Raw genomic sequence first — 22890 nt, 5'->3', positions numbered from 1 at the left:
TTCCAGCGCTTGTTTGAATGTTCTGTTATCTCGCGCGCCTGCTTCGCTATTCTGTATTCAAGATTCATTCGTCTGTTCGAATGTCCTACTGTGTCTCGCTCCTGCTCCGCTGCTCTGTATTCAGGATTCGTTCGTCTTATTGAGTGCTCTGCGGTGTTGCGTTCCTGCTCTTAAGCTCTATGTTCCGGATTCAAGCGCCTGTTTGAATGTTCTGTTGTGTCGCCCTCCTGCTTCGCTGTTCTGTATTCAGGATTCATTCGTCTGTTTGAATGTTCTGCTGTGTTATGTTCTTGATTTTCAGTGCTATATTCCGGATACAACCGCCGCTTCGAATGTCTTACTGTGTCGCGCTCCTGCTCTGTATTCGGGATTTTTCGTCTGTTTGATGTACTGTTATGTCGCACTCCTGCTCCGCTATTCTGTATTCAGGATTCATTCGTCTGTTTGAATGTTCTACTGTATCTCGCTCCTACTCCGCTGCTCTGTATTCAGGATTCATTCGTCTGTTCGAATGTTCTACTGTGCCTCGCTCCTGCTCCGCTGCTCTGTATTCAGGATTCGTTCGTCTAATTGAGTGTTCTGCGGTGTTGCGTTCCTGCTCTTAAGCTCTATGTTCCGGATTCAAGCGCCTATTTGAATGTTCTGTTGTGTCGCCCTCCTGCTCCGCTGTTCTGTATTAAGGATTCATTCGTCTGTTTGAATGTTCTGCTGTGTTATGTTCTTGATTTTCAGTGCTATATTCCGGATACAACCGCTGCTTCGAATGACCTACTGTGTCGCGCTCCTGCTCTGTATTCGGGATTTTTCGTCTGTTTGATGTACTGTTGTGTCGCACTCCTGCTCCGCTATTCTGTATTCAGGATTCATTCGTCTGTTCGAATATTCTACTGTGCCTCGCTCCTGCTCCGCTGCTCTGTATTCAGGATTCGTTCGTCTAATTGAGTGTTCTGCGGTGTTGCGTTCCTGCTCTTAAGCTCTATATTCCGGATTCAAGCGCTTGTTTGAATGTTCTGTTATCTCGCGCTCCTGCTTCGCTATTCTGTATTCGGGATTCATTCATCTGTTCGAATGTCCTACTGTGTCTCGCTCCTGCTCCGCTGCTCTGTATTCAGGATTCGTTCGTCTAATTGAGTGTTCTGCGGTGTTGCGTTCCTGCTCTTCAGCTCTATATTCCGGATTCAAGCGTTTGTTTGAATGTTCTGTTATCTCGCGCTCCTGCTTCGCTATTCTGTATTCAAGATTCATTCGTCTGTTCGAATGTCCTACTGTGTCTCGCTCCTGCTCCGCTGCTCTGTATTCAGGATTCGTTCGTCTTATTGAGTGCTCTGCGGTGTTGCGTTCCTGCTCTTCAGCTCTATATTCCGGATTCAAGCGCTTGTTTGAATGTTCTGTTATCTCGCGCGCCTGCTTCGCTATTCTGTATTCAAGATTCATTCGTCTGTTCGAATGTCCTACTGTGTCTCGCTCCTGCTCCGCTGCTCTGTATTCAGGATTCGTTCGTCTTATTGATTGCTCTGCGGTGTTGCGTTCCTGCTCTTAAGCTCTATGTTCCGGATTCAAGCGCCTATTTGAATGTTCTGTTGTGTCGCCCTCCTGCTCCGCTGTTCTGTATTAAGGATTCATTCGTCTGTTTGAATGTTCTGCTGTGTCACGTTCTTGATTTTCAGTGCTATATTCCTGAAACAACCGCTGCTTCGAATGACCTACTGTGTCGCGCTCCTGCTCTGTATTCGGGATTTTTCGTCTGTTTGATGTACTCTTGTGTCGCACTCCTGCTCCGCTATTCTGTATTCAGGATTCATTCGTCTGTTTGAATGTTCTACTGTGTCTCGCTCCTACTCCGCTGCTCTGAATTCAGGATTCATTCGTCTGTTCGAATGTTCTACTGTGCCTCGCTCCTGCTCCGCTGCTCTGTATTCAGGATTCAATCGTCTAATTGAGTGTTCTGCGGTGTTACGTTCTTGATTTTCAGTGCTATATTCCGGATACAACCGCCGCTTCGAATGTCCTACTGTGTCGCGCTCCTGCTCTGTATTCGGGATTTTTCGTCTGTTTCATGTACTGTTGTGTCGCACTCCTGCTTTGCTATTCTGTATTCAGGATTCATCCGTCTGTTTGAATGTTCTACTGTGTCTCGCTCCTACTCCGCTGCTCTGTATTCAGGATTCATTCGTCTGTTCGAATGTTCTACTGTGCCTCGCTCCTGCTCCGCTGCTCTGTATTAAGGATTCAATCGTCTAATTGAGTGTTCTGCGGTGTTACGTTCCTGCTTTTGACACTATATTTTGGATTCAAGCGCCTGTTCGAATGTACTACTGTGTCGCGCTACTGCTCTGCATTCGGGATTCATTCGTCTGTTCGAATGTTCTGTTGTGTCGCGCTCTTGCTCCGCTGCTCTGTATTCATTATTCATTCGTCTGTTTGAGTGTTCTGCGGTGTTACGTTCCTGCTCTTCAGCTCTATATTCCGGATACAAGCGCCTGTTCGAATGTCCTACTGTGTCTCGGTCCTGCTCCGCTGCTCTCTATTCAGGATTCAATCGTCTAATTGAGTGTTCTGCGGTGTTACGTTCCTGCTTTTCACTCTACATTCCGGATTCAAGCGCCTGTTCGAATGTGCTACTTTGTCGCGCTTCTGCTCTGTATTCGGGATTCATTCGTCTGTTCGAATGTTCTGTTGTGTCGCGCTCCTGCTCCGCTGCTCTGTATTCAGGATTCATTCGTCTGTTTGAGTGTTCTGCGGTGTTACATTCCTGCTCTTCAGATCTATATTCCGGATTCAAGCGCTTGTTTGAATGTTCTGTTATCTCGCGCTCCTGCTTCGCTATTCTGTATTCGGGATTCATTCGTCTGTTCGAATGTCCTACTGTGTCTCGCTCCTGCTCCGCTGCTCTGTATTCAGGATTCGTTCGTCTAATCGAGTGTTCTGCGGTGTTGCGTTCCTGCTCTTCAGCTCTATATTCCGGATTCAAGCGCCTGTTTGATGTTCTGTTGTGTCGCACTCCTGCTCCGCTATTCTGTATTCAGGATTCATTCGTCTGTTCAAATGTTCTACTGTGTCTCGCTCCTGCTCCGCTGCTCTGTATTCAGGATTCGTTCGTCTAATTGAGTGTTCTGCGGTGTTGCGTTCCTGCTCTTCAGCTCTATGTTCCGGATTCAAGCGCCTGTTTGAATGTTCTGTTGTGTCGCCCTCCTGCTCCGCTGTTCTGTATTCAGGATTCATTCGTCTGTTTGAATGTTCTGCTGTATTATGTTCTTGATTTTCAGTGCTATATTCCGGATACAATCGCCGCTTCGAATGTCCTACTGTGTCGCGCTCCTGCTCTGTATTCGGGATTTTTCGTGTGTTTGATGTACTGTTGTGTCGCACTCCTGCTCCTCTATTCTGTATTCAGGATTCATTCGTCTGTTCGAATATTCTACTGTGCCTCGCTCCTGCTCCGCTGCTCTGTATTCAGGATTCGTTCGTCTAATTGAGTGTTCTGCGGTGTTGCGTTCCTGCTCTTCAGCTCTATATTCCGGATTCAAGCGCTTGTTTGAATGTTCTGTTGTGTCGCCCTCCTGCTCCGCTGTTCTGTATTCAGGATTCATTCGTCTGTTTGAATGTTCTGCTGTGTTATGTTCTTGATTTTCAGTGCTATATTCCGGATACAATCGCCGCTTCGAATGTCCTACTGTGTCGCGCTCCTGCTCTGTATTCGGGATTTTTCGTGTGTTTGATGTACTGTTGTGTCGCACTCCTGCTCCGCTATTCTGTATTCAGGATTCATTCGTCTGTTCGAATATTCTACTGTGCCTCGCTCCTGCTCCGCTGCTCTGTATTCAGGATTCGTTCGTCTAATTGAGTGTTCTGCGGTGTTGCGTTCCTGCTCTTCAGCTCTATATTCCGGATTCAAGCGCTTGTTTGAATGTTCTGTTATCTCGCGCTCCTGCTTCGCTATTCTGTATTCAAGATTCATTCGTCTGTTCGAATGTCCTACTGTGTCTCGCTCCTGCTCCGCTGCTCTGTATTCAGGATTCGTTCGTCTAATTGAGTGTTCTGCGGTGTTGCGTTCCTGCTCTTCAGCTCTATATTCCGGATTCAAGCGCTTGTTTGAATGTTCTGTTGTGTCGCCCTCCTGCTCCGCTGTTCTGTATTAAGGATTCATTCGTCTGTTTGAATGTTCTGCTGTGTTACGTTCTTGATTTTCAGTGCTATATTCCGGATACAACCGCTGCTTCGAATGACCTACTGTGTCGCGCTCCTGCTCTGTATTCGGGATTTTTCGTCTGTTTGATGTACTCTTGTGTCGCACTCCTGCTCCGCTATTCTGTATTCAGGATTCATTCGTCCGTTTGAATGTTCTACTGTGTCTCGCTCCTACTCCGCTGCTCTGTATTCAGGATTCATTCGTCTGTTCGAATGTTCTACTGTGCCTCGCTCCTGATCCGCTGCTCTGTATTCAGGATTCAATCGTCTAATTGAGTGTTCTGCGGTGTTACGTTCTTGATTTTCAGTGCTATATTCCGGATACAACCGCCGCTTCGAATGTCCTACTGTGTCGCGCTCCTGCTCTGTATTCGGGATTTTTCGTCTGTTTCATGTACTGTTGTGTCGCACTCCTGCTCCGCTATTCTGTATTCAGGATTCATTCGTCTGTTCGAATATTCTACTGTGCCTCGCTCCTGCTCCGCTGTTCTGTATTCAGGATTCATTCGTCTGTTTGAATGTTCTGCTGTGTTATGTTCTTGATTTTCAGTGCTATATTCCGGATACAATCGCCGCTTCGAATGTCCTACTGTGTCGCGCTCCTGCTCTGTATTCGGGATTTTTCGTGTGTTTGATGTACTGTTGTGTCGCACTCCTGCTCCGCTATTCTGTATTCAGGATTCATTCGTCTGTTCGAATATTCTACTGTGCCTCGCTCCTGCTCCGCTGCTCTGTATTCAGGATTCGTTCGTCTAATTGAGTGTTCTGCGGTGTTGCGTTCCTGCTCTTCAGCTCTATATTCCGGTTTCAAGCGCTTGTTTGAATGTTCTGTTGTGTCGCCCTCCTGCTCCGCTGTTCTGTATTCAGGATTCATTCGTCTGTTTGAATGTTCTGCTGTGTTATGTTCTTGATTTTCAGTGCTATATTCCGGATACAATCGCCGCTTCGAATGTCCTACTGTGTCGCGCTCCTGCTCTGTATTCGGGATTTTTCGTGTGTTTGATGTACTGTTGTGTCGCACTCCTGCTCCGCTATTCTGTATTCAGGATTCATTCGTCTGTTCGAATATTCTACTGTGCCTCGCTCCTGCTCCGCTGCTCTGTATTCAGGATTCGTTCGTCTAATTGAGTGTTCTGCGGTGTTGCGTTCCTGCTCTTCAGCTCTATATTCCGGATTCAAGCGCTTGTTTGAATGTTCTGTTATCTCGCGCTCCTGCTTCGCTATTCTGTATTCAAGATTCATTCGTCTGTTCGAAGGTCCTACTGTGTCTCGCTCCTGCTCCGCTGCTCTGTATTCAGGATTCGTTCGTCTAATTGAGTGTTCTGCGGTGTTGCGTTCCTGCTCTTCAGCTCTATATTCCGGATTCAAGCGCTTGTTTGAATGTTCTGTTGTGTCGCCCTCCTGCTCCGCTGTTCTGTATTAAAGATTCATTCGTCTGTTTGAATGTTCTGCTGTGTTACGTTCTTGATTTTCAGTGCTATATTCCGGATACAACCGCTGCTTCGAATGACCTACTGTGTCGCGCTCCTGCTCTGTATTCGGGATTTTTCGTCTATTTGATGTACTCTTGTGTCGCACTCCTGCTCCGCTATTCTGTATTCAGGATTCATTCGTCTGTTTGAATGTTCTACTGTGTCTCGCTCCTACTCCGCTGCTCTGTATTCAGGATTCATTCGTCTGTTCGAATGTTCTACTGTGCCTCGCTCCTGCTCCGCTGCTCTGTATTCAGGATTCAATCGTCTAATTGAGTGTTCTGCGGTGTTACGTTCTTGATTTTCAGTGCTATATTCCGGATACAACCGCCGCTTCGAATGTCCTACTGTGTCGCGCTCCTGCTCTGTATTTTTCGTCTGTTTCATGTACTGTTGTGTCTCGCTCCTACTCCGCTGCTCTGTATTCAGGATTCATTCGTCTGTTCGAATGTTCTACTGTGCCTCGCTCCTGCTCCGCTGCTCTGTATTCAGGATTCAATCGTCTAATTGAGTGTTCTGCGGTGTTACGTTCTTGATTTTCAGTGCTATATTCCGGATACAACCGCCGCTTCGAATGTCCTACTGTGTCGCGCTCCTGCTCTGTATTTTTCGTCTGTTTCATGTACTGTTGTGTCGCACTCCTGCTCCGCTATTCTGTATTCAGGATTCATTCGTCTGTTCGAATATTCTACTGTGCCTCGCTCCTGCTCCGCTGTTTTGTATTCAGGATTCGTTCGTCTAATTGAGTGTTCTGCGGTGTTGCGTTCCTGCTCTTCAGCTCTATATTCCGGATTCAAGCGCTTGTTTGAATGTTCTGTTATCTCGCGCTCCTGCTTCGCTATTCTGTATTCAAGATTCATTCGTCTGTTCGAATGTCCTACTGTGTCTCGCTCCTGCTCCGCTGCTCTGTATTCAGGATTCGTTCGTCTAATTGAGTGTTCTGCGGTGTTGCGTTCCTGCTCTTCAGCTCTATATTCCGGATTCAAGCGCTTGTTTGAATGTTCTGTTATCTCGCGCGCCTGCTTCGCTATTCTGTATTCAAGATTCATTCGTCTGTTCGAATGTCCTACTGTGTCTCGCTCCTGCTCCGCTGCTCTGTATTCAGGATTCGTTCGTCTTATTGAGTGCTCTGCGGTGTTGCGTTCCTGCTCTTAAGCTCTATGTTCCGGATTCAAGCGCCTATTTGAATGTTCTGTTGTGTCGCCCTCCTGCTCCGCTGTTCTGTATTAAGGATTCATTCGTCTGTTTGAATGTTCTGCTGTGTTACGTTCTTGATTTTCAGTGCTATATTCCGGATACAACCGCTGCTTCGAATGACCTACTGTGTCGCGCTCCTGCTCTGTATTCGGGATTTTTCGTCTGTTTGATGTACTGTTGTGTCGCACTCCTGCTCCGCTATTCTGTATTCAGGATTCATTCGTCTGTTCGAGTATTCTACTGTGCCTCGCTCCTGCTCCGCTGCTCTGTATTCAGGATTCGTTCGTCTAATTGAGTGTTCTGCGGTGTTGCGTTCCTGCTCTTCAGCTCTATATTCCGGATTCAAGCGCTTGTTTGAATGTTCTGTTATCTCGCGCTCCTGCTTCGCTATTCTGTATTCGGGATTCATTCATCTGTTCGAATGTCCTACTGTGTCTCGCTCCTGCTCCGCTGCTCTGTATTCAGGATTCGTTCGTCTAATTGAGTGTTCTGCGGTGTTGCGTTCCTGCTCTTCAGCTCTATATTCCGGATTCAAGCGCTTGTTTGAATGTTCTGTTATCTCGCGCTCCTGCTTCGCTATTCTGTATTCAAGATTCATTCGTCTGTTCGAATGTCCTACTGTGTCTCGCTCCTGCTCCGCTGCTCTGTATTCAGGATTCGTTCGTCTTATTGAGTGCTCTGCGGTGTTGCGTTCCTGCTCTTCAGCTCTATATTCCGGATTCGAGCGCTTGTTTGAATGTTCTGTTATCTCGCGCGCCTGCTTCGCTATTCTGTATTCAAGATTCATTCGTCTGTTCGAATGTCCTACTGTGTCTCGCTCCTGCTCCGCTGCTCTGTATTCAGGATTCGTTCGTCTTATTGATTGCTCTGCGGTGTTGCGTTCCTGCTCTTAAGCTCTATGTTCCGGATTCAAGCGCCTATTTGAATGTTCTGTTGTGTCGCCCTCCTGCTCCGCTGTTCTGTATTAAGGATTCATTCGTCTGTTTGAATGTTCTGCTGTGTCACGTTCTTGATTTTCAGTGCTATATTCCGGATACAACCGCTGCTTCGAATGACCTACTGTGTCGCGCTCCTGCTCTGTATTCGGGAGTTTTCGTCTGTTTGATGTACTCTTGTGTCGCACTCCTGCTCCGCTATTCTGTATTCAGGATTCATTCGTCTGTTTGAATGTTCTACTGTGTCTCGCTCCTACTCCGCTGCTCTGAATTCAGGATTCATTCGTCTGTTCGAATGTTCTACTGTGCCTCGCTCCTGCTCCGCTGCTCAGTATTCAGGATTCAATCGTCTAATTGAGTGTTCTGCGGTGTTACGTTCTTGATTTTCAGTGCTATATTCCGGATACAACCGCCGCTTCGAATGTCCTACTGTGTCGCGCTCCTGCTCTGTATTCGGGATTTTTAGTCTGTTTCATGTACTGTTGTGTCGCACTCCTGCTTTGCTATGCTGTATTCAGGATTCATTCGTCTGTTTGAATGTTCTACTGTGTCTCGCTCCTTCTCCGCTGCTCTGTATTCAGGATTCATTCGTCTGTTCGAATGTTCTACTGTGCCTCGCTCCTGCTCCGCTGCTCTGTATTAAGGATTAAATCGTCTAATTGAGTGTTCTGCGGTGTTACGTTCCTGCTTTTGACACTATATTTTGGATTCAAGCGCCTGTTCGAATGTCCTACTGTGTCGCGCTACTGCTCTGCATTCGGGATTCATTCGTCTGTTCGAATGTTCTGTTGTGTCGCGCTCCTGCTCCGCTGCTCTGTATTCATTATTCATTCGTCTGTTTGAGTGTTCTGCGGTGTTACGTTCCTGCTCTTCAGCTCTATATTCCGGATTCAAGCGCCTGTTCGAATGTCCTACTGTGTCTCGGTCCTGCTCCGCTGCTCTCTATTCAGGATTCATTCGTCTAATTGAGTGTTCTGCGGTGTTACGTTCCTGCTTTTCACTCTACATTCCGGATTCAAGCGCCTGTTCGAATGTGCTACTTTGTCGCGCTTCTGCTCTGTATTCGGGATTCATTCGTCTGTTCGAATGTTCTGTTGTGTCGCGCTCCTGCTCCGCTGCTCTGTATTCAGGATTCATTCGTCTGTTTGAGTGTTCTGCGGTGTTACATTCCTGCTCTTCAGATCTATATTCCGGATTCAAGCGCTTGTTTGAATGTTCTGTTATCTCGCGCTCCTGCTTCGCTATTCTGTATTCGGGATTCATTCGTCTGTTCGAATGTCCTACTGTGTCTCGCTCCTTCTCCGCTGCTCTGTATTCAGGATTCGTTCGTCTAATTGAGTGTTCTGCGGTGTTGCGTTCCTGCTCTTCAGCTCTATATTCCGGATTCAAGCGCCTGTTTGATGTTCTGTTGTGTCGCACTCCTGCTCCGCTATTCTGTATTCAGGATTCGTTCGTCTGTTCAAATGTTCTACTGTGTCTCGCTCCTACTCCGCTGCTCTGTATTCAGGATTCGTTCGTCTAATTGAGTGTTCTGCGGTGTTGCGTTTCTGCTCTTCAGCTCTATATTCCGGATTCAAGCGCCTGTTTGAATGTTCTGTTGTGTCGCCCTCCTGCTTCGCTGTTCTGTATTCAGGATTCATTCGTCTGTTTGAATGTTCTGCTGTGTTATGTTCTTGATTTTCAGTGCTATATTCCGGATACAACCGCCGCTTCGAATGTCCTACTGTGTCGCGCTCCTGCTCTGTATTCGGGATTTTTCGTCTGTTTGATGTACTGTTGTGTCGCACTCCTGCTACGCTATTCTGTATTCAGGATTCATTCGTCTGTTTGAATGTTCTACTGTATCTCGCTCCTACTCCGCTGCTCTGTATTCAGGATTCATTCGTCTGTTCGAATGTTCTACTGTGCCTCGATCCTGCTCCGCTGCTCTGTATTCAGGATTCGTTCGTCTAATTGAGTGTTCTGCGGTGTTGCGTTCCTGCTCTTCAGCTCTATATTCCGGATTCAAGCGCTTCTTTGAATGTTCTGTTATCTCGCGCTCCTGCTTCGCTATTCTGTATTCAAGATTCATTCGTCTGTTCGAATGTCCTACTGTGTCTCGCTCCTGCTCCGCTGCTCTGTATTCAGGATTCGTTCGTCTAATTGAGTGTTCTGCGGTGTTGCGTTCCTGGCTTTCAGCTCTATATTCCGGATTCAAGCGCTTGTTTGAATGTTCTGTTATCTCGCGCGCCTGCTTCGCTATTCTGTATTCAAGATTCATTCGTCTGTTCGAATGTGTTACTGTGTCTCGCTCCTGCTCCGCTGCTCTGTATTCAGGATTCGTTCGTCTTATTGAGTGTTCTGCGGTGTTGCGTTCCTGCTCTTCAGCTCTATGTTCCGGATTCAAGTGCCTGTTTGAATGTTCTGTTGTGTCGCCATCCTGCTCCGCTATTCTGTATATAGGATTCATTCGTCTGTTTGAATGTTCTGCGGTGTTATGTTCTTGATTTTCAGTGCTATATTCCGGATACAACCGCTGCTTCGAATGTCCTACTGTGTCGCGCTCCTGCTCTGTATTCGGGATTTTTCGTCTGTTTGATGTACTGTTGTGTCGCACTCCTGCTCCTCTATTCTGTATTCAGGATTCATTCGTCTGTTTGAATGTTCTACTGTGTCTCGCCCCTACTCCGCTGCTCTGTATTCAGGATTCATTCGTCTGTTCGAATGTTCTACTGTGCCTCGCTCCTGCTCCGCTGCTCTGTATTCAGGATTTAATCGTCTAATTGAGTGTTCTGCGGTGTTACAATCTTGATTTTCAGTGCTATATTCCGGATACAACCGCCGCTTCGAATGTCCTACTGTGTCGCGCTCCTGCTTTGTATTCGGGATTTTTCGTCTGTTTGATGTACTGTTGTGTCGCACTCCTGCTCCGCTATTCTGTATTCAGGATTCATTCGTCTGTTTGAATGTTCTACTGTGTCTCGCTCCTACTCCGCTGCTCTGTGTTCAGGATTCATTCGTATGTTCGAATGTTCTACTGTGCCTCGCTCCTGCTCCGCAGCTCTGTATTCAGGATTTAATCGTCTAATTGAGTGTTCTGCGGTGTTACGTTCTTGATTTTCAGTGCTATATTCCGGATACAACCGCCGCTTCGAATGTCCTACTGTGTCGCGCTCCTGCTCTGTATTCGGGATTTTTCGTCTGTTTGATGTACTGTTGTGTCGCACTCCTGCTCCGCTATTCTGTATTCAGGATTCATTCGTCTGTTTGAATGTTCTACTGTGTCTCGCTCCTACTCCGCTGCTCTGTATCAGGATTCATTCGTCTGTTTGAATGTTGTACTGTGTCTCGCTCCTACTCCGCTGCTCTGTATTCATGATTCATTCGTCTGTTCGAATGTTCTACTGTGCCTTGCTCCTGCTCCGCTGTTCTGTATTTAGGATTCATTCGTCTGTTTGAATGTTCTACTGTGTCTCGCTCCTACTCCGCTGCTCTGTGTTCAGGATTCATTCGTCTGTTCGAATGTTCTACTGTGCCTCGCTCTTGCTCCGCAGCTCTGTATTCAGGATTTAATCGTCTAATTGAGTGTTCTGCGGTGTTACGTTTTTGATTTTCAGTGCTATATCCCGGATACAACCGCCGCTTCGAATGTCCTACTGTGTCGCGCTCCTGCTCTGTATTCGGGATTTTTCGTCTGTTTGATGTAGTGTTGTGTCGCACTCCTGCTCCGCTATTCTGTATTCAGGATTCATTCGTCTGTTTGAATGTTCTACTGTGTCTCGCTCCTACTCCGCTGCTCTGTATTCAGGATTTAATCGTCTAATTGAGTGTTCTGCGGTGTTACGTTTTTGATTTTCAGTGCTATATCCCGGATACAACCGCCGCTTCGAATGTCCTACTGTGTCGCGCTCCTGCTCTGTATTCGGGATTTTTCGTCTGTTTGATGTACTGTTGTGTCGCACTCCTGCTCCGCTATTCTGTATTCAGGATTCATTCGTCTGTTTGAATGTTCTACTGTGTCTCGGTCCTACTCCGCTGCTCTGTATTCAGGATTCATTCGTCCGTTCGAATGTTCTACTGTGCCTCGCTCCTGCTCCGCTGCTCTGTATTCAGGATTTAATCGTCTAATTGAGTGTTCTGCGGTGTTACGTTTTTGATTTTCAGTGCTATATCCCGGATACAACCGCCGCTTCGAATGTCCTACTGTGTCGCGCTCCTGCTCTGTATTCGGGATTTTTCGTCTGTTTGATGTACTGTTGTGTCGCACTCCTGCTCCGCTATTCTGTATTCAGGATTCATTCGTCTGTTTGAATGTTCTACTGTGTCTCGGTCCTACTCCGCTATTCTGTATTCAAGATTCATTCGTCTGTTCGAATGTCCTACTGTGTCTCGCTCCTGCTCCGCTGCTCTGTATTCAGGATTCGTTCGTCTTATTGAGTGCTCTGCGGTGTTGCGTTCCTGCTCTTAAGCTCTATGTTCCGGATTCAAGCGCCTATTTGAATGTTCTGTTGTGTCGCCCTCCTGCTCCGCTGTTCTGTATTAAGGATTCATTCGTCTGTTTGAATGTTCTGCTGTGTTACGTTCTTGATTTTCAGTGCTATATTCCGGATACAACCGCTGCTTCGAATGACCTACTGTGTCGCGCTCCTGCTCTGTATTCGGGATTTTTCGTCTGTTTGATGTACTGTTGTGTCGCACTCCTGCTCCGCTATTCTGTATTCAGGATTCATTCGTCTGTTCGAGTATTCTACTGTGCCTCGCTCCTGCTCCGCTGCTCTGTATTCAGGATTCGTTCGTCTAATTGAGTGTTCTGCGGTGTTGCGTTCCTGCTCTTCAGCTCTATATTCCGGATTCAAGCGCTTGTTTGAATGTTCTGTTATCTCGCGCTCCTGCTTCGCTATTCTGTATTCGGGATTCATTCATCTGTTCGAATGTCCTACTGTGTCTCGCTCCTGCTCCGCTGCTCTGTATTCAGGATTCGTTCGTCTAATTGAGTGTTCTGCGGTGTTGCGTTCCTGCTCTTCAGCTCTATATTCCGGATTCAAGCGCTTGTTTGAATGTTCTGTTATCTCGCGCTCCTGCTTCGCTATTCTGTATTCAAGATTCATTCGTCTGTTCGAATGTCCTACTGTGTCTCGCTCCTGCTCCGCTGCTCTGTATTCAGGATTCGTTCGTCTTATTGAGTGCTCTGCGGTGTTGCGTTCCTGCTCTTCAGCTCTATATTCCGGATTCGAGCGCTTGTTTGAATGTTCTGTTATCTCGCGCGCCTGCTTCGCTATTCTGTATTCAAGATTCATTCGTCTGTTCGAATGTCCTACTGTGTCTCGCTCCTGCTCCGCTGCTCTGTATTCAGGATTCGTTCGTCTTATTGATTGCTCTGCGGTGTTGCGTTCCTGCTCTTAAGCTCTATGTTCCGGATTCAAGCGCCTATTTGAATGTTCTGTTGTGTCGCCCTCCTGCTCCGCTGTTCTGTATTAAGGATTCATTCGTCTGTTTGAATGTTCTGCTGTGTCACGTTCTTGATTTTCAGTGCTATATTCCGGATACAACCGCTGCTTCGAATGACCTACTGTGTCGCGCTCCTGCTCTGTATTCGGGAGTTTTCGTCTGTTTGATGTACTCTTGTGTCGCACTCCTGCTCCGCTATTCTGTATTCAGGATTCATTCGTCTGTTTGAATGTTCTACTGTGTCTCGCTCCTACTCCGCTGCTCTGAATTCAGGATTCATTCGTCTGTTCGAATGTTCTACTGTGCCTCGCTCCTGCTCCGCTGCTCAGTATTCAGGATTCAATCGTCTAATTGAGTGTTCTGCGGTGTTACGTTCTTGATTTTCAGTGCTATATTCCGGATACAACCGCCGCTTCGAATGTCCTACTGTGTCGCGCTCCTGCTCTGTATTCGGGATTTTTAGTCTGTTTCATGTACTGTTGTGTCGCACTCCTGCTTTGCTATGCTGTATTCAGGATTCATTCGTCTGTTTGAATGTTCTACTGTGTCTCGCTCCTTCTCCGCTGCTCTGTATTCAGGATTCATTCGTCTGTTCGAATGTTCTACTGTGCCTCGCTCCTGCTCCGCTGCTCTGTATTAAGGATTAAATCGTCTAATTGAGTGTTCTGCGGTGTTACGTTCCTGCTTTTGACACTATATTTTGGGTTCAAGCGCCTGTTCGAATGTCCTACTGTGTCGCGCTACTGCTCTGCATTCGGGATTCATTCGTCTGTTCGAATGTTCTGTTGTGTCGCGCTCCTGCTCCGCTGCTCTGTATTCATTATTCATTCGTCTGTTTGAGTGTTCTGCGGTGTTACGTTCCTGCTCTTCAGCTCTATATTCCGGATTCAAGCGCCTGTTCGAATGTCCTACTGTGTCTCGGTCCTGCTCCGCTGCTCTCTATTCAGGATTCATTCGTCTAATTGAGTGTTCTGCGGTGTTACGTTCCTGCTTTTCACTCTACATTCCGGATTCAAGCGCCTGTTCGAATGTGCTACTTTGTCGCGCTTCTGCTCTGTATTCGGGATTCATTCGTCTGTTCGAATGTTCTGTTGTGTCGCGCTCCTGCTCCGCTGCTCTGTATTCAGGATTCATTCGTCTGTTTGAGTGTTCTGCGGTGTTACATTCCTGCTCTTCAGATCTATATTCCGGATTCAAGCGCTTGTTTGAATGTTCTGTTATCTCGCGCTCCTGCTTCGCTATTCTGTATTCGGGATTCATTCGTCTGTTCGAATGTCCTACTGTGTCTCGCTCCTTCTCCGCTGCTCTGTATTCAGGATTCGTTCGTCTAATTGAGTGTTCTGCGGTGTTGCGTTCCTGCTCTTCAGCTCTATATTCCGGATTCAAGCGCCTGTTTGATGTTCTGTTGTGTCGCACTCCTGCTCCGCTATTCTGTATTCAGGATTCGTTCGTCTGTTCAAATGTTCTACTGTGTCTCGCTCCTACTCCGCTGCTCTGTATTCAGGATTCGTTCGTCTAATTGAGTGTTCTGCGGTGTTGCGTTTCTGCTCTTCAGCTCTATATTCCGGATTCAAGCGCCTGTTTGAATGTTCTGTTGTGTCGCCCTCCTGCTTCGCTGTTCTGTATTCAGGATTCATTCGTCTGTTTGAATGTTCTGCTGTGTTATGTTCTTGATTTTCAGTGCTATATTCCGGATACAACCGCCGCTTCGAATGTCCTACTGTGTCGCGCTCCTGCTCTGTATTCGGGATTTTTCGTCTGTTTGATGTACTGTTGTGTCGCACTCCTGCTACGCTATTCTGTATTCAGGATTCATTCGTCTGTTTGAATGTTCTACTGTATCTCGCTCCTACTCCGCTGCTCTGTATTCAGGATTCATTCGTCTGTTCGAATGTTCTACTGTGCCTCGCTCCTGCTCCGCTGCTCTGTATTCAGGATTCGTTCGTCTAATTGAGTGTTCTGCGGTGTTGCGTTCCTGCTCTTCAGCTCTATATTCCGGATTCAAGCGCTTCTTTGAATGTTCTGTTATCTCGCGCTCCTGCTTCGCTATTCTGTATTCAAGATTCATTCGTCTGTTCGAATGTCCTACTGTGTCTCGCTCCTGCTCCGCTGCTCTGTATTCAGGATTCGTTCGTCTAATTGAGTGTTCTGCGGTGTTGCGTTCCTGGCTTTCAGCTCTATATTCCGGATTCAAGCGCTTGTTTGAATGTTCTGTTATCTCGCGCGCCTGCTTCGCTATTCTGTATTAAAGATTCATTCGTCTGTTCGAATGTGTTACTGTGTCTCGTTCTGCTCCGCTGCTCTGTATTCAGGATTCGTTCGTCTTATTGAGTGTTCTGCGGTGTTGCGTTCCTGCTCTTCAGCTCTATGTTCCGGATTCAAGTGCCTGTTTGAATGTTCTGTTGTGTCGCCATCCTGCTCCGCTATTCTGTATATAGGATTCATTCGTCTGTTTGAATGTTCTGCGGTGTTATGTTCTTGATTTTCAGTGCTATATTCCGGATACAACCGCTGCTTCGAATGTCCTACTGTGTCGCGCTCCTGCTCTGTATTCGGGATTTTTCGTCTGTTTGATGTACTGTTGTGTCGCACTCCTGCTCCGCTATTCTGTATTCAGGATTCATTCGTCTGTTTGAATGTTCTACTGTGTCTCGCTCCTACTCCGCTGCTCTGTGTTCAGGATTCATTCGTATGTTCGAATGTTCTACTGTGCCTCGCTCCTGCTCCGCAGCTCTGTATTCAGGATTTAATCGTCTAATTGAGTGTTCTGCGGTGTTACGTTCTTGATTTTCAGTGCTATATTCCGGATACAACCGCCGCTTCGAATGTCCTACTGTGTCGCGCTCCTGCTCTGTATTCGGGATTTTTCGTCTGTTTGATGTACTGTTGTGTCGCACTCCTGCTCCGCTATTCTGTATTCAGGATTCATTCGTCTGTTTGAATGTTCTACTGTGTCTCGCTCCTACTCCGCTGCTCTGTGTTCAGGATTCATTCGTATGTTCGAATGTTCTACTGTGCCTCGCTCCTGCTCCGCAGCTCTGTATTCAGGATTTAATCGTCTAATTGAGTGTTCTGCGGTGTTACGTTCTTGATTTTCAGTGCTATATTCCGGATACAACCGCCGCTTCGAATGTCCTACTGTGTCGCGCTCCTGCTCTGTATTCGGGATTTTTCGTCTGTTTGATGTACTGTTGTGTCGCACTCCTGCTCCGCTATTCTGTATTCAGGATTCATTCGTCTGTTTGAATGTTCTACTGTGTCTCGCTCCTACTCCGCTGCTCTGTATCAGGATTCATTCGTCTGTTTGAATGTTGTACTGTGTCTCGCTCCTACTCCGCTGCTCTGTATTCATGATTCATTCGTCTGTTCGAATGTTCTACTGTGCCTCGCTCCTGCTCCGCTGTTCTGTATTTAGGATTCATTCGTCTGTTTGAATGTTCTACTGTGTCTCGCTCCTACTCCGCTGCTCTGTGTTCAGGATTCATTCGTATGTTCGAATGTTCTACTGTGCCTCGCTCTTGCTCCGCAGCTCTGTATTCAGGATTTAATCGTCTAATTGAGTGTTCTGCGGTGTTACGTTTTTGATTTTCAGTGCTATATCCCGGATACAACCGCCGCTTCGAATGTCCTACTGTGTCGCGCTCCTGCTCTGTATTCGGGATTTTTCGTCTGTTTGATGTAGTGTTGTGTCGCACTCCTGCTCCGCTATTCTGTATTCAGGATTCATTCGTCTGTTTGAATGTTCTACTGTGTCTCGCTCCTACTCCGCTGCTCTGTATTCAGGATTTAATCGTCTAATTGAGTGTTCTGCGGTGTTACGTTTTTGATTTTCAGTGCTATATCCCGGATACAACCGCCGCTTCGAATGTCCTACTGTGTCGCGCTCCTGCTCTGTATTCGGGATTTTTCGTCTGTTTGATGTACTGTTGTGTCGCACTCCTGCTCCGCTATTCTGTATTCAGGATTCATTCGTCTGTTTGAATGTTCTACTGTGTCTCGGTCCTACTCCGCTGCTCTGTATTCAGGATTCATTCGTCCGTTCGAATGTTCTACTGTGCCTCGCTCCTGCTCCGCTGCTCTGTATTCAGGATTTAATCGTCTAATTGAGTGTTCTGCGGTGTTACGTTTTTGATTTTCAGTGCTATATCCCGGATACAACCGCCGCTTCGAATGTCCTACTGTGTCGCGCTCCTGCTCTGTATTCGGGATTTTTCGTCTGTTTGATGTAGTGTTGTGTCGCACTCCTGCTCCGCTATTCTGTATTCAGGATTCATTCGTCTGTTTGAATGTTCTACTGTGTCTCGCTCCTACTCCGCTGCTCTGTATCAGGATTCATTCGTCTGTTTGAATGTTGTACTGTGTCTCGCTCCTACTCCGCTGCTCTGTATTCATGATTCATTCGTCTGTTCGAATGTTCTACTGTGCCTCGCTCCTGCTCCGCTGTTCTGTATTTAGGATTCATTCGTCTGTTTGAATGTTCTGCTGTGTTATGTTCTTGATTTTCAGTGCTATATTCCGGATACAACCGCTGCTTCGAATGTCCTACTGTGTCGCGCTCCTGCTCTGTATTCGGGATTTTTCGTCTGTTTGATGTACTGTTGTGTGGCACTCCTGCTCCGCTATGCTGTATTCAGGATTCATTCGTCTGTTTGAATGTTCTACTGTGTCTCGCTCCTAGTCCGCTGCTCTGTATTCAGGATTCATTCGTCTGTTCGAATGTTCTACTGTGCCTCGCTCCTGCTCCGCTGTTCTGTATTCAGGATTTAATCGTCTAATTGAGTGTTCTGCGGTGTTACGTTCTTGATTTTCAGTGCTATATTCCGGATACAACCGCTGCTTCGAATGTCCTACTGTGTCGCGCTCCTGCTCTGTATTCGGGATTTTTCGTCTGTTTGATGTACTGTTGTGTCGCACTCCTGCTCCGCTATTCTGTATTCATGATTCATTCGTCTGTTTGAATGTTCTACTGTGTCTCGCTCCTACTCCGCTGCTCTGTATTCAGGATTCATTCGTCTGTTCGAATGTTCTACTGTGCCTCGCTCCTGCTCCGCAGCTCTGTAATCAGGATTCAAGCGTCTAATTGAGTGTTCTGCGGTGTTACGTTCCTGTTTTTCACACTATATTTTGGATTCAAGCGCCTGTTCGAATGTCCTACTGTGTCGCGCTACTGCTCTGTATTCGGGATTCGTTTGTCTATCCGAATGTTCCGTTGTGTCGCGCTCCTGCTCCGCTGCTCTGTGTTCAGAATTCATTCGTCTAATTGAGTGTTCTGCGGTGTTGCGTTCCTGCTACGCTGCTCTGTACTCAGGATTCATTCGTCTAATTGTGTGTTCTGCGGTGTTGCCTTCCTGCTCTTCAGCTCTATATACCGAATTCAAGCTCCTGTTCGAATTTCCTACTGTGTCGCGCTCCTGCTCTGCATTCGGGATTCATTCGTCTGTTCGAATGTTCTGTTGTGTCGCGCTCCTGCTCCGGTGCTCTGTATTCATTATTCATTCGTCGGTTTGAGTGTTCTGCGGTGTTACGTTCCTGCTCTTCAGCTCTATATTCCGGATTCAAGCGCCTGTTCGAATGTCCTACTGTGTCTCGCTCCTGCCCCGCTGCTCTCTATTCAGGATTCAATCGTCTAATTGAGTGTTCTGCGGTGTTACGTTCCTGCTTTTCACTCTATATTCCGGATTCAAGCGCCTGTTCGAATGTGCTACTGTGCCGCGCTCCTGCTCTGTATTCGGGATTCATTCGTCTGTTCGAATGTTCTGTTGTGTCGCGCTCCTGCTCCGCTGCTCTGTATTCAGGATTCATTCGTCTGTTTGAGTGTTCTGCGGTGTTACATTCCTGCTCTTCAGATCTATATTCCGGATTCAAGCGCTTGTTTGAATGTTCTGTTATCTCGCGCTCCTGCTTCGCTATTCTGTATTCAGGATTCATTCGTCTGTTCGAATGTCCTACTGTGTCTCGCTCCTGCTCCGCTGCTTTGTATTCAGGATTCGTTCGTCTAATTGAGTGTTCTGCGGTGTTGCGTTTCTGCTCTTCAGCTCTATATTCCGGATTCAACCGCCTGTTTGATGTTCTGTTGTGTCGCACTCCTGCTCCGCTATTCTGTATTCAGGATTCATTCGTCTGTTCAAATGTTCTACCGTGTCTCGCTCCTACTCCGCTGCTCTGTATTTAGGAATCATTCGTCTAATTGAGTGTTCTACCGTGTTGCGTTCGGATGTTTTACTGTGTCGCGCTCCTGTTCGAATGTCCTACTGTGTCTCGCTCCTGCTGCGCTGCTCTCTGTTCAGGATTCAATCGTCTAATTGAGTGTTCTGCGGTGCTACGTTCCTGCTTTTCACTCTATATTCCGAATTCAAGCAATGAATGTTCTGTTATCTCGCGCTCCTGCTTCGCTATTCTGTATTCAGGATTCATTCGTCTGTTCGAATGTCCTACTGTGTCTCGCTCCTGCTCCGCTTCTCTGTATTCCGGATTCGTTCGTCTAATTGAGTGTTCTGTTGTGTCGCACTCCTGCTCCGCTATTCTGTATTCAGGATTCCTTCGTCTGTTCTCTGTTGTGTGGCCGAATGTCCTACGGTGTTGCGTGCCTGCTCTTCAGCTCTATATTCCGGATTCAAGTGCCTGTTTAAATGTTCTATTGTGTTGCACTCCTGCTCCGCTATTCTGTATTCAGGATTCATTCGTCTGTTCGAATGTTCTACTGTGTCTCGCTCCTGCTCCGCTGCTCTGTATTCAGGATTCATTCGTCTGTTTGAGTGTTCTGCGGTGTTACATTCCTGCTCTTCAGATCTATATTCCGGATTCAAGCGCCTGTTTAAATGTTCTGTTGTGTGGCGCTTCTGCTCCGCTGCTCTGTATTCGGGATTCATTCGTCTGTTTGAGTGTTCTACGGTGTTACATTTCTGCTCTTTAGCTCTTTATTCCCAAATCAAACATCTATTTGATTTCTGTAGCTCTGTAAAGTAGGTTCTGTCGTCTAGTGGAATGTGCAAAACTGTCACGAGTTCTTTCTTCATTGCGGTACTATAAATTTAAGCTGTGTAGTTCTGCAGTATAGTCAGCGTTCCTCCGTCTATTATTTTCTTAATTTTGACTATATTGTCGTCGGCTTCATTCGATTCAAGCATTGCGACGTCTGCGATTGCCTCAATATTCTTGGCATTTTCAAAAATCATTAAAAAATATTATAGAAATAAAAAATATACTAAAATATTATATTAATAAATTAAGTAATAATAATATAATTAAATTATGCGTATTATTTAAAAAAGGATTTCGTGAAGACACCTCGTCAAATAAAAAATTTTCCCATGCAAGTACTTGATTCTGATCCTTCAGTTTGTATGGCAGCTATATACTATAGTGACCCAATCTGAACAATTTCTTCGGAGATTACAGTTTTGCCGTAGAAAATACTTCATGCCAAATTTCGTAAACATATCTCTTCAAATGATAAAATTTTCCATGCAAGCACTTGATTCCGATGATACAGTTTGTATAGCGGCTATATACTATAGTAATCCAATCTATACAATTTCTTCGGAGATTACAATTTTGCCTTAGAAAATAACTTATGAAAAATTTCGTGAAGACACCTCGTCAAATAAAAAAGTTTCCCACACAATTACTTAATTCCGATTGTTCAGTTTGTTTAGCAGCTATATGCTATAGTGGTCCGATATCCGTTCCGACAAATGAACAGCTTCTTAGTGAGAAAAGGACAGGTGCAAACTTTTAGATCGATGGCTTAAAAACTGAGGGACTATTTTGTATATATACAGACAGACGGACATGGCTAAATCAACTCAGCTCATCATACTGATTATTTATGTATATATTTTATAGGGTCTCCGACATTTCCTTCTGGGTGTTACAAACTTCGTGGCAAACTTAATATACCCTGTTCAGGGTATAAAAATAAGTTTGAAGCCTCCTTAGTTGGGGGACCTAAACTTATGTTTCTCAGATCAGTGGAATATAATTCACTACTCCACCTGACGGTTGGGATTTAAAACGGCATCCTCCGAATTCGCGGTCAAAATTTATTTTACATCAAAAAGATACGTACCTTTAAACGCGAATAACTCGAAAGCCAAGTTTCCCGCAACTATATCTATATATATTCTTGATTTGGTGGACCTCCTCTATGCCCGTAATTATTTGTTTTGGTCATTAAAAGTTTTGATAACATCTGAAAATAAAAAGCGGTCGCACATATGCTTATATATACATACAAGGTGCGTTCCAAACTAAACAGTAAACAAGTAACAAAGTAAACTCTAGTGGCGCCATCTATATGTCGACTAGTGCGATAGAATCTGCTATCGACTTCCAGTAAAAATTTCATAACATTTCATCTTTTGGAAGTGAAGTTATTGCGTTTTAAGTGTCAGTATGTTCTTGTCATCGGTCCGAAAATGAGCTTCGAACAAAGAGCCAACATTAAATTTTGTTTTAAAATTGGTAAAACTTTTACCGAAACGTTTTGATTGATAAAACAAGTTTATGGCGACGATTGCCCATCCCGTAGCAAAATGCACGAGTGGTTTCAACGTTTTCAAAGTGGTCGTGAGGACATAAATGAAAAATGAGCCTAAACCCAAAAAATCGCGCCTGGAGAAGTCAAAAGTGAAGACAATGCTGAATTATTTTTATGATTCCAAGGGTATTGTCCACAAAGAATTTGTCGCACCCGGCCAAAACGTTAATGCGGTATTCTACCTTGGAGTTTTGAAGCTTCAGTAATTGAACCAATCACAGATGTTTGCGATAGATAAGATTGGTTCCTTGGCAATGCTGTCCCTTCGCACATCCGAAAGCGACCAATCAGAAGCGTAAGCAAACATGAAATAAAATATTTCGGTCAGTGGAATCTTAACGTTTTCAAACCGTAGAGAGACCACCATTGCTGACCTGTGTATGTGACACAGTTTCTTCGTTAAAATTGAACCTTGCTCTTCCGCAAAAGTTATACATTTTTCCCTGGAGTTCAATTTTTCGAATGGCAATGTACGTGCTTTTTATCTCATTCACTACTACGTCTTCGTACTACACCGCGACTTTTGGGTGCTTCATTCCCGTCTAAATATCAATACATATATATGTATCTTAAAAGTATTCTTAAAAATACGCGTTATATTACAATATATAACAACAATACATACCAAATTTGCACTCATTTGTAAGTTTTTTTTACACGTATTCAATAACGTGTAGAATATAAAAAATATTAAAATATTTAACTTTGGAAATTCTCACAAATTCACTTTGAATCGCCAGTTATGGAATTAATAGAAAAACCAAAAAAGCAGCGGTATTTTGTCAAAGTAACAACTAAAATACCCGTTAAAAAAAGTATGTGTTAAATAGAAAGAGTTATACCCTCCTAGACATTTAGTTTTTCGCTTAAAACTATTTTCTGAATTGGCGGTTTAAAAAAACAATGCTGGTCGATCCAAGATCAAGGTGCTCATAGTTCTTTCGCGTCGTACTACTTTCTGCATTGGCGGCCTTTGGCCGCGCTTCAAAAAAATAACCCTGGTCGGTACAACACCAAGATTTATCGAGAGAAGTGAAATACTGAAATATTTAACATAACCCATCACAGGATTATGTATTCTTTATTTGCGTTATAATCTTTCTCCTTTTGGCTATTTTTGTTCGTTAGCAAA

At 45.5% G+C, this 22890-nt stretch overlaps 6 protein-coding genes across 6 annotated transcripts; all 6 read right to left on the bottom strand.

Annotated features, from left to right (window-relative positions):
• Positions 1 to 4774: 4774 nt before the first annotated feature.
• Positions 4775 to 7266, bottom strand: LOC138856062 (golgin subfamily A member 6-like protein 24). Its single transcript, XM_070106498.1, has 3 exons — positions 6983 to 7266; positions 6244 to 6566; positions 4775 to 5163 (listed from the first exon to the last, which is right to left on the bottom strand). The coding sequence occupies exons 1-3, from the start codon at positions 7264 to 7266 to the stop codon at positions 4775 to 4777; spliced, it is 996 nt and encodes a 331-aa protein (XP_069962599.1).
• LOC138856061 (golgin subfamily A member 6-like protein 6) lies at positions 7267 to 7644 on the bottom strand. Its single transcript, XM_070106497.1, has one exon. It carries the CDS (start codon positions 7642 to 7644, stop codon positions 7267 to 7269), a length of 378 nt encoding a protein of 125 aa, XP_069962598.1.
• A 610-nt stretch (positions 7645 to 8254) lies between these two features.
• LOC138856060 (uncharacterized) lies at positions 8255 to 9055 on the bottom strand. The gene is made up of 2 exons (XM_070106496.1): positions 8799 to 9055; positions 8255 to 8426 (listed from the first exon to the last, which is right to left on the bottom strand). The coding sequence occupies exons 1-2, from the start codon at positions 9053 to 9055 to the stop codon at positions 8255 to 8257; spliced, it is 429 nt and encodes a 142-aa protein (XP_069962597.1).
• Positions 9056 to 12690: 3635 nt separating this feature from the next.
• On the bottom strand, positions 12691 to 13068 carry LOC138856059 (golgin subfamily A member 6-like protein 6). Its single transcript, XM_070106495.1, has one exon. It carries the CDS (start codon positions 13066 to 13068, stop codon positions 12691 to 12693), a length of 378 nt encoding a protein of 125 aa, XP_069962596.1.
• Positions 13069 to 13678: 610 nt separating this feature from the next.
• On the bottom strand, positions 13679 to 14479 carry LOC138856058 (uncharacterized). Its single transcript, XM_070106494.1, has 2 exons — positions 14223 to 14479; positions 13679 to 13850 (listed from the first exon to the last, which is right to left on the bottom strand). The coding sequence occupies exons 1-2, from the start codon at positions 14477 to 14479 to the stop codon at positions 13679 to 13681; spliced, it is 429 nt and encodes a 142-aa protein (XP_069962595.1).
• A 5258-nt stretch (positions 14480 to 19737) lies between these two features.
• LOC138856057 (uncharacterized) lies at positions 19738 to 20088 on the bottom strand. Its single transcript, XM_070106493.1, has one exon. The coding sequence runs from the start codon at positions 20086 to 20088 to the stop codon at positions 19738 to 19740; it is 351 nt and encodes a 116-aa protein (XP_069962594.1).
• Between the last annotated feature and the right edge of the window lie 2802 nt (positions 20089 to 22890).

Source organism: Bactrocera oleae, chromosome 3 (assembly GCF_042242935.1).
Source record: "Bactrocera oleae isolate idBacOlea1 chromosome 3, idBacOlea1, whole genome shotgun sequence".
Taxonomy (NCBI): Eukaryota; Metazoa; Arthropoda; class Insecta; order Diptera; family Tephritidae; genus Bactrocera; species Bactrocera oleae.
This window is presented reverse-complemented; position numbering and strand designations above follow the sequence as displayed.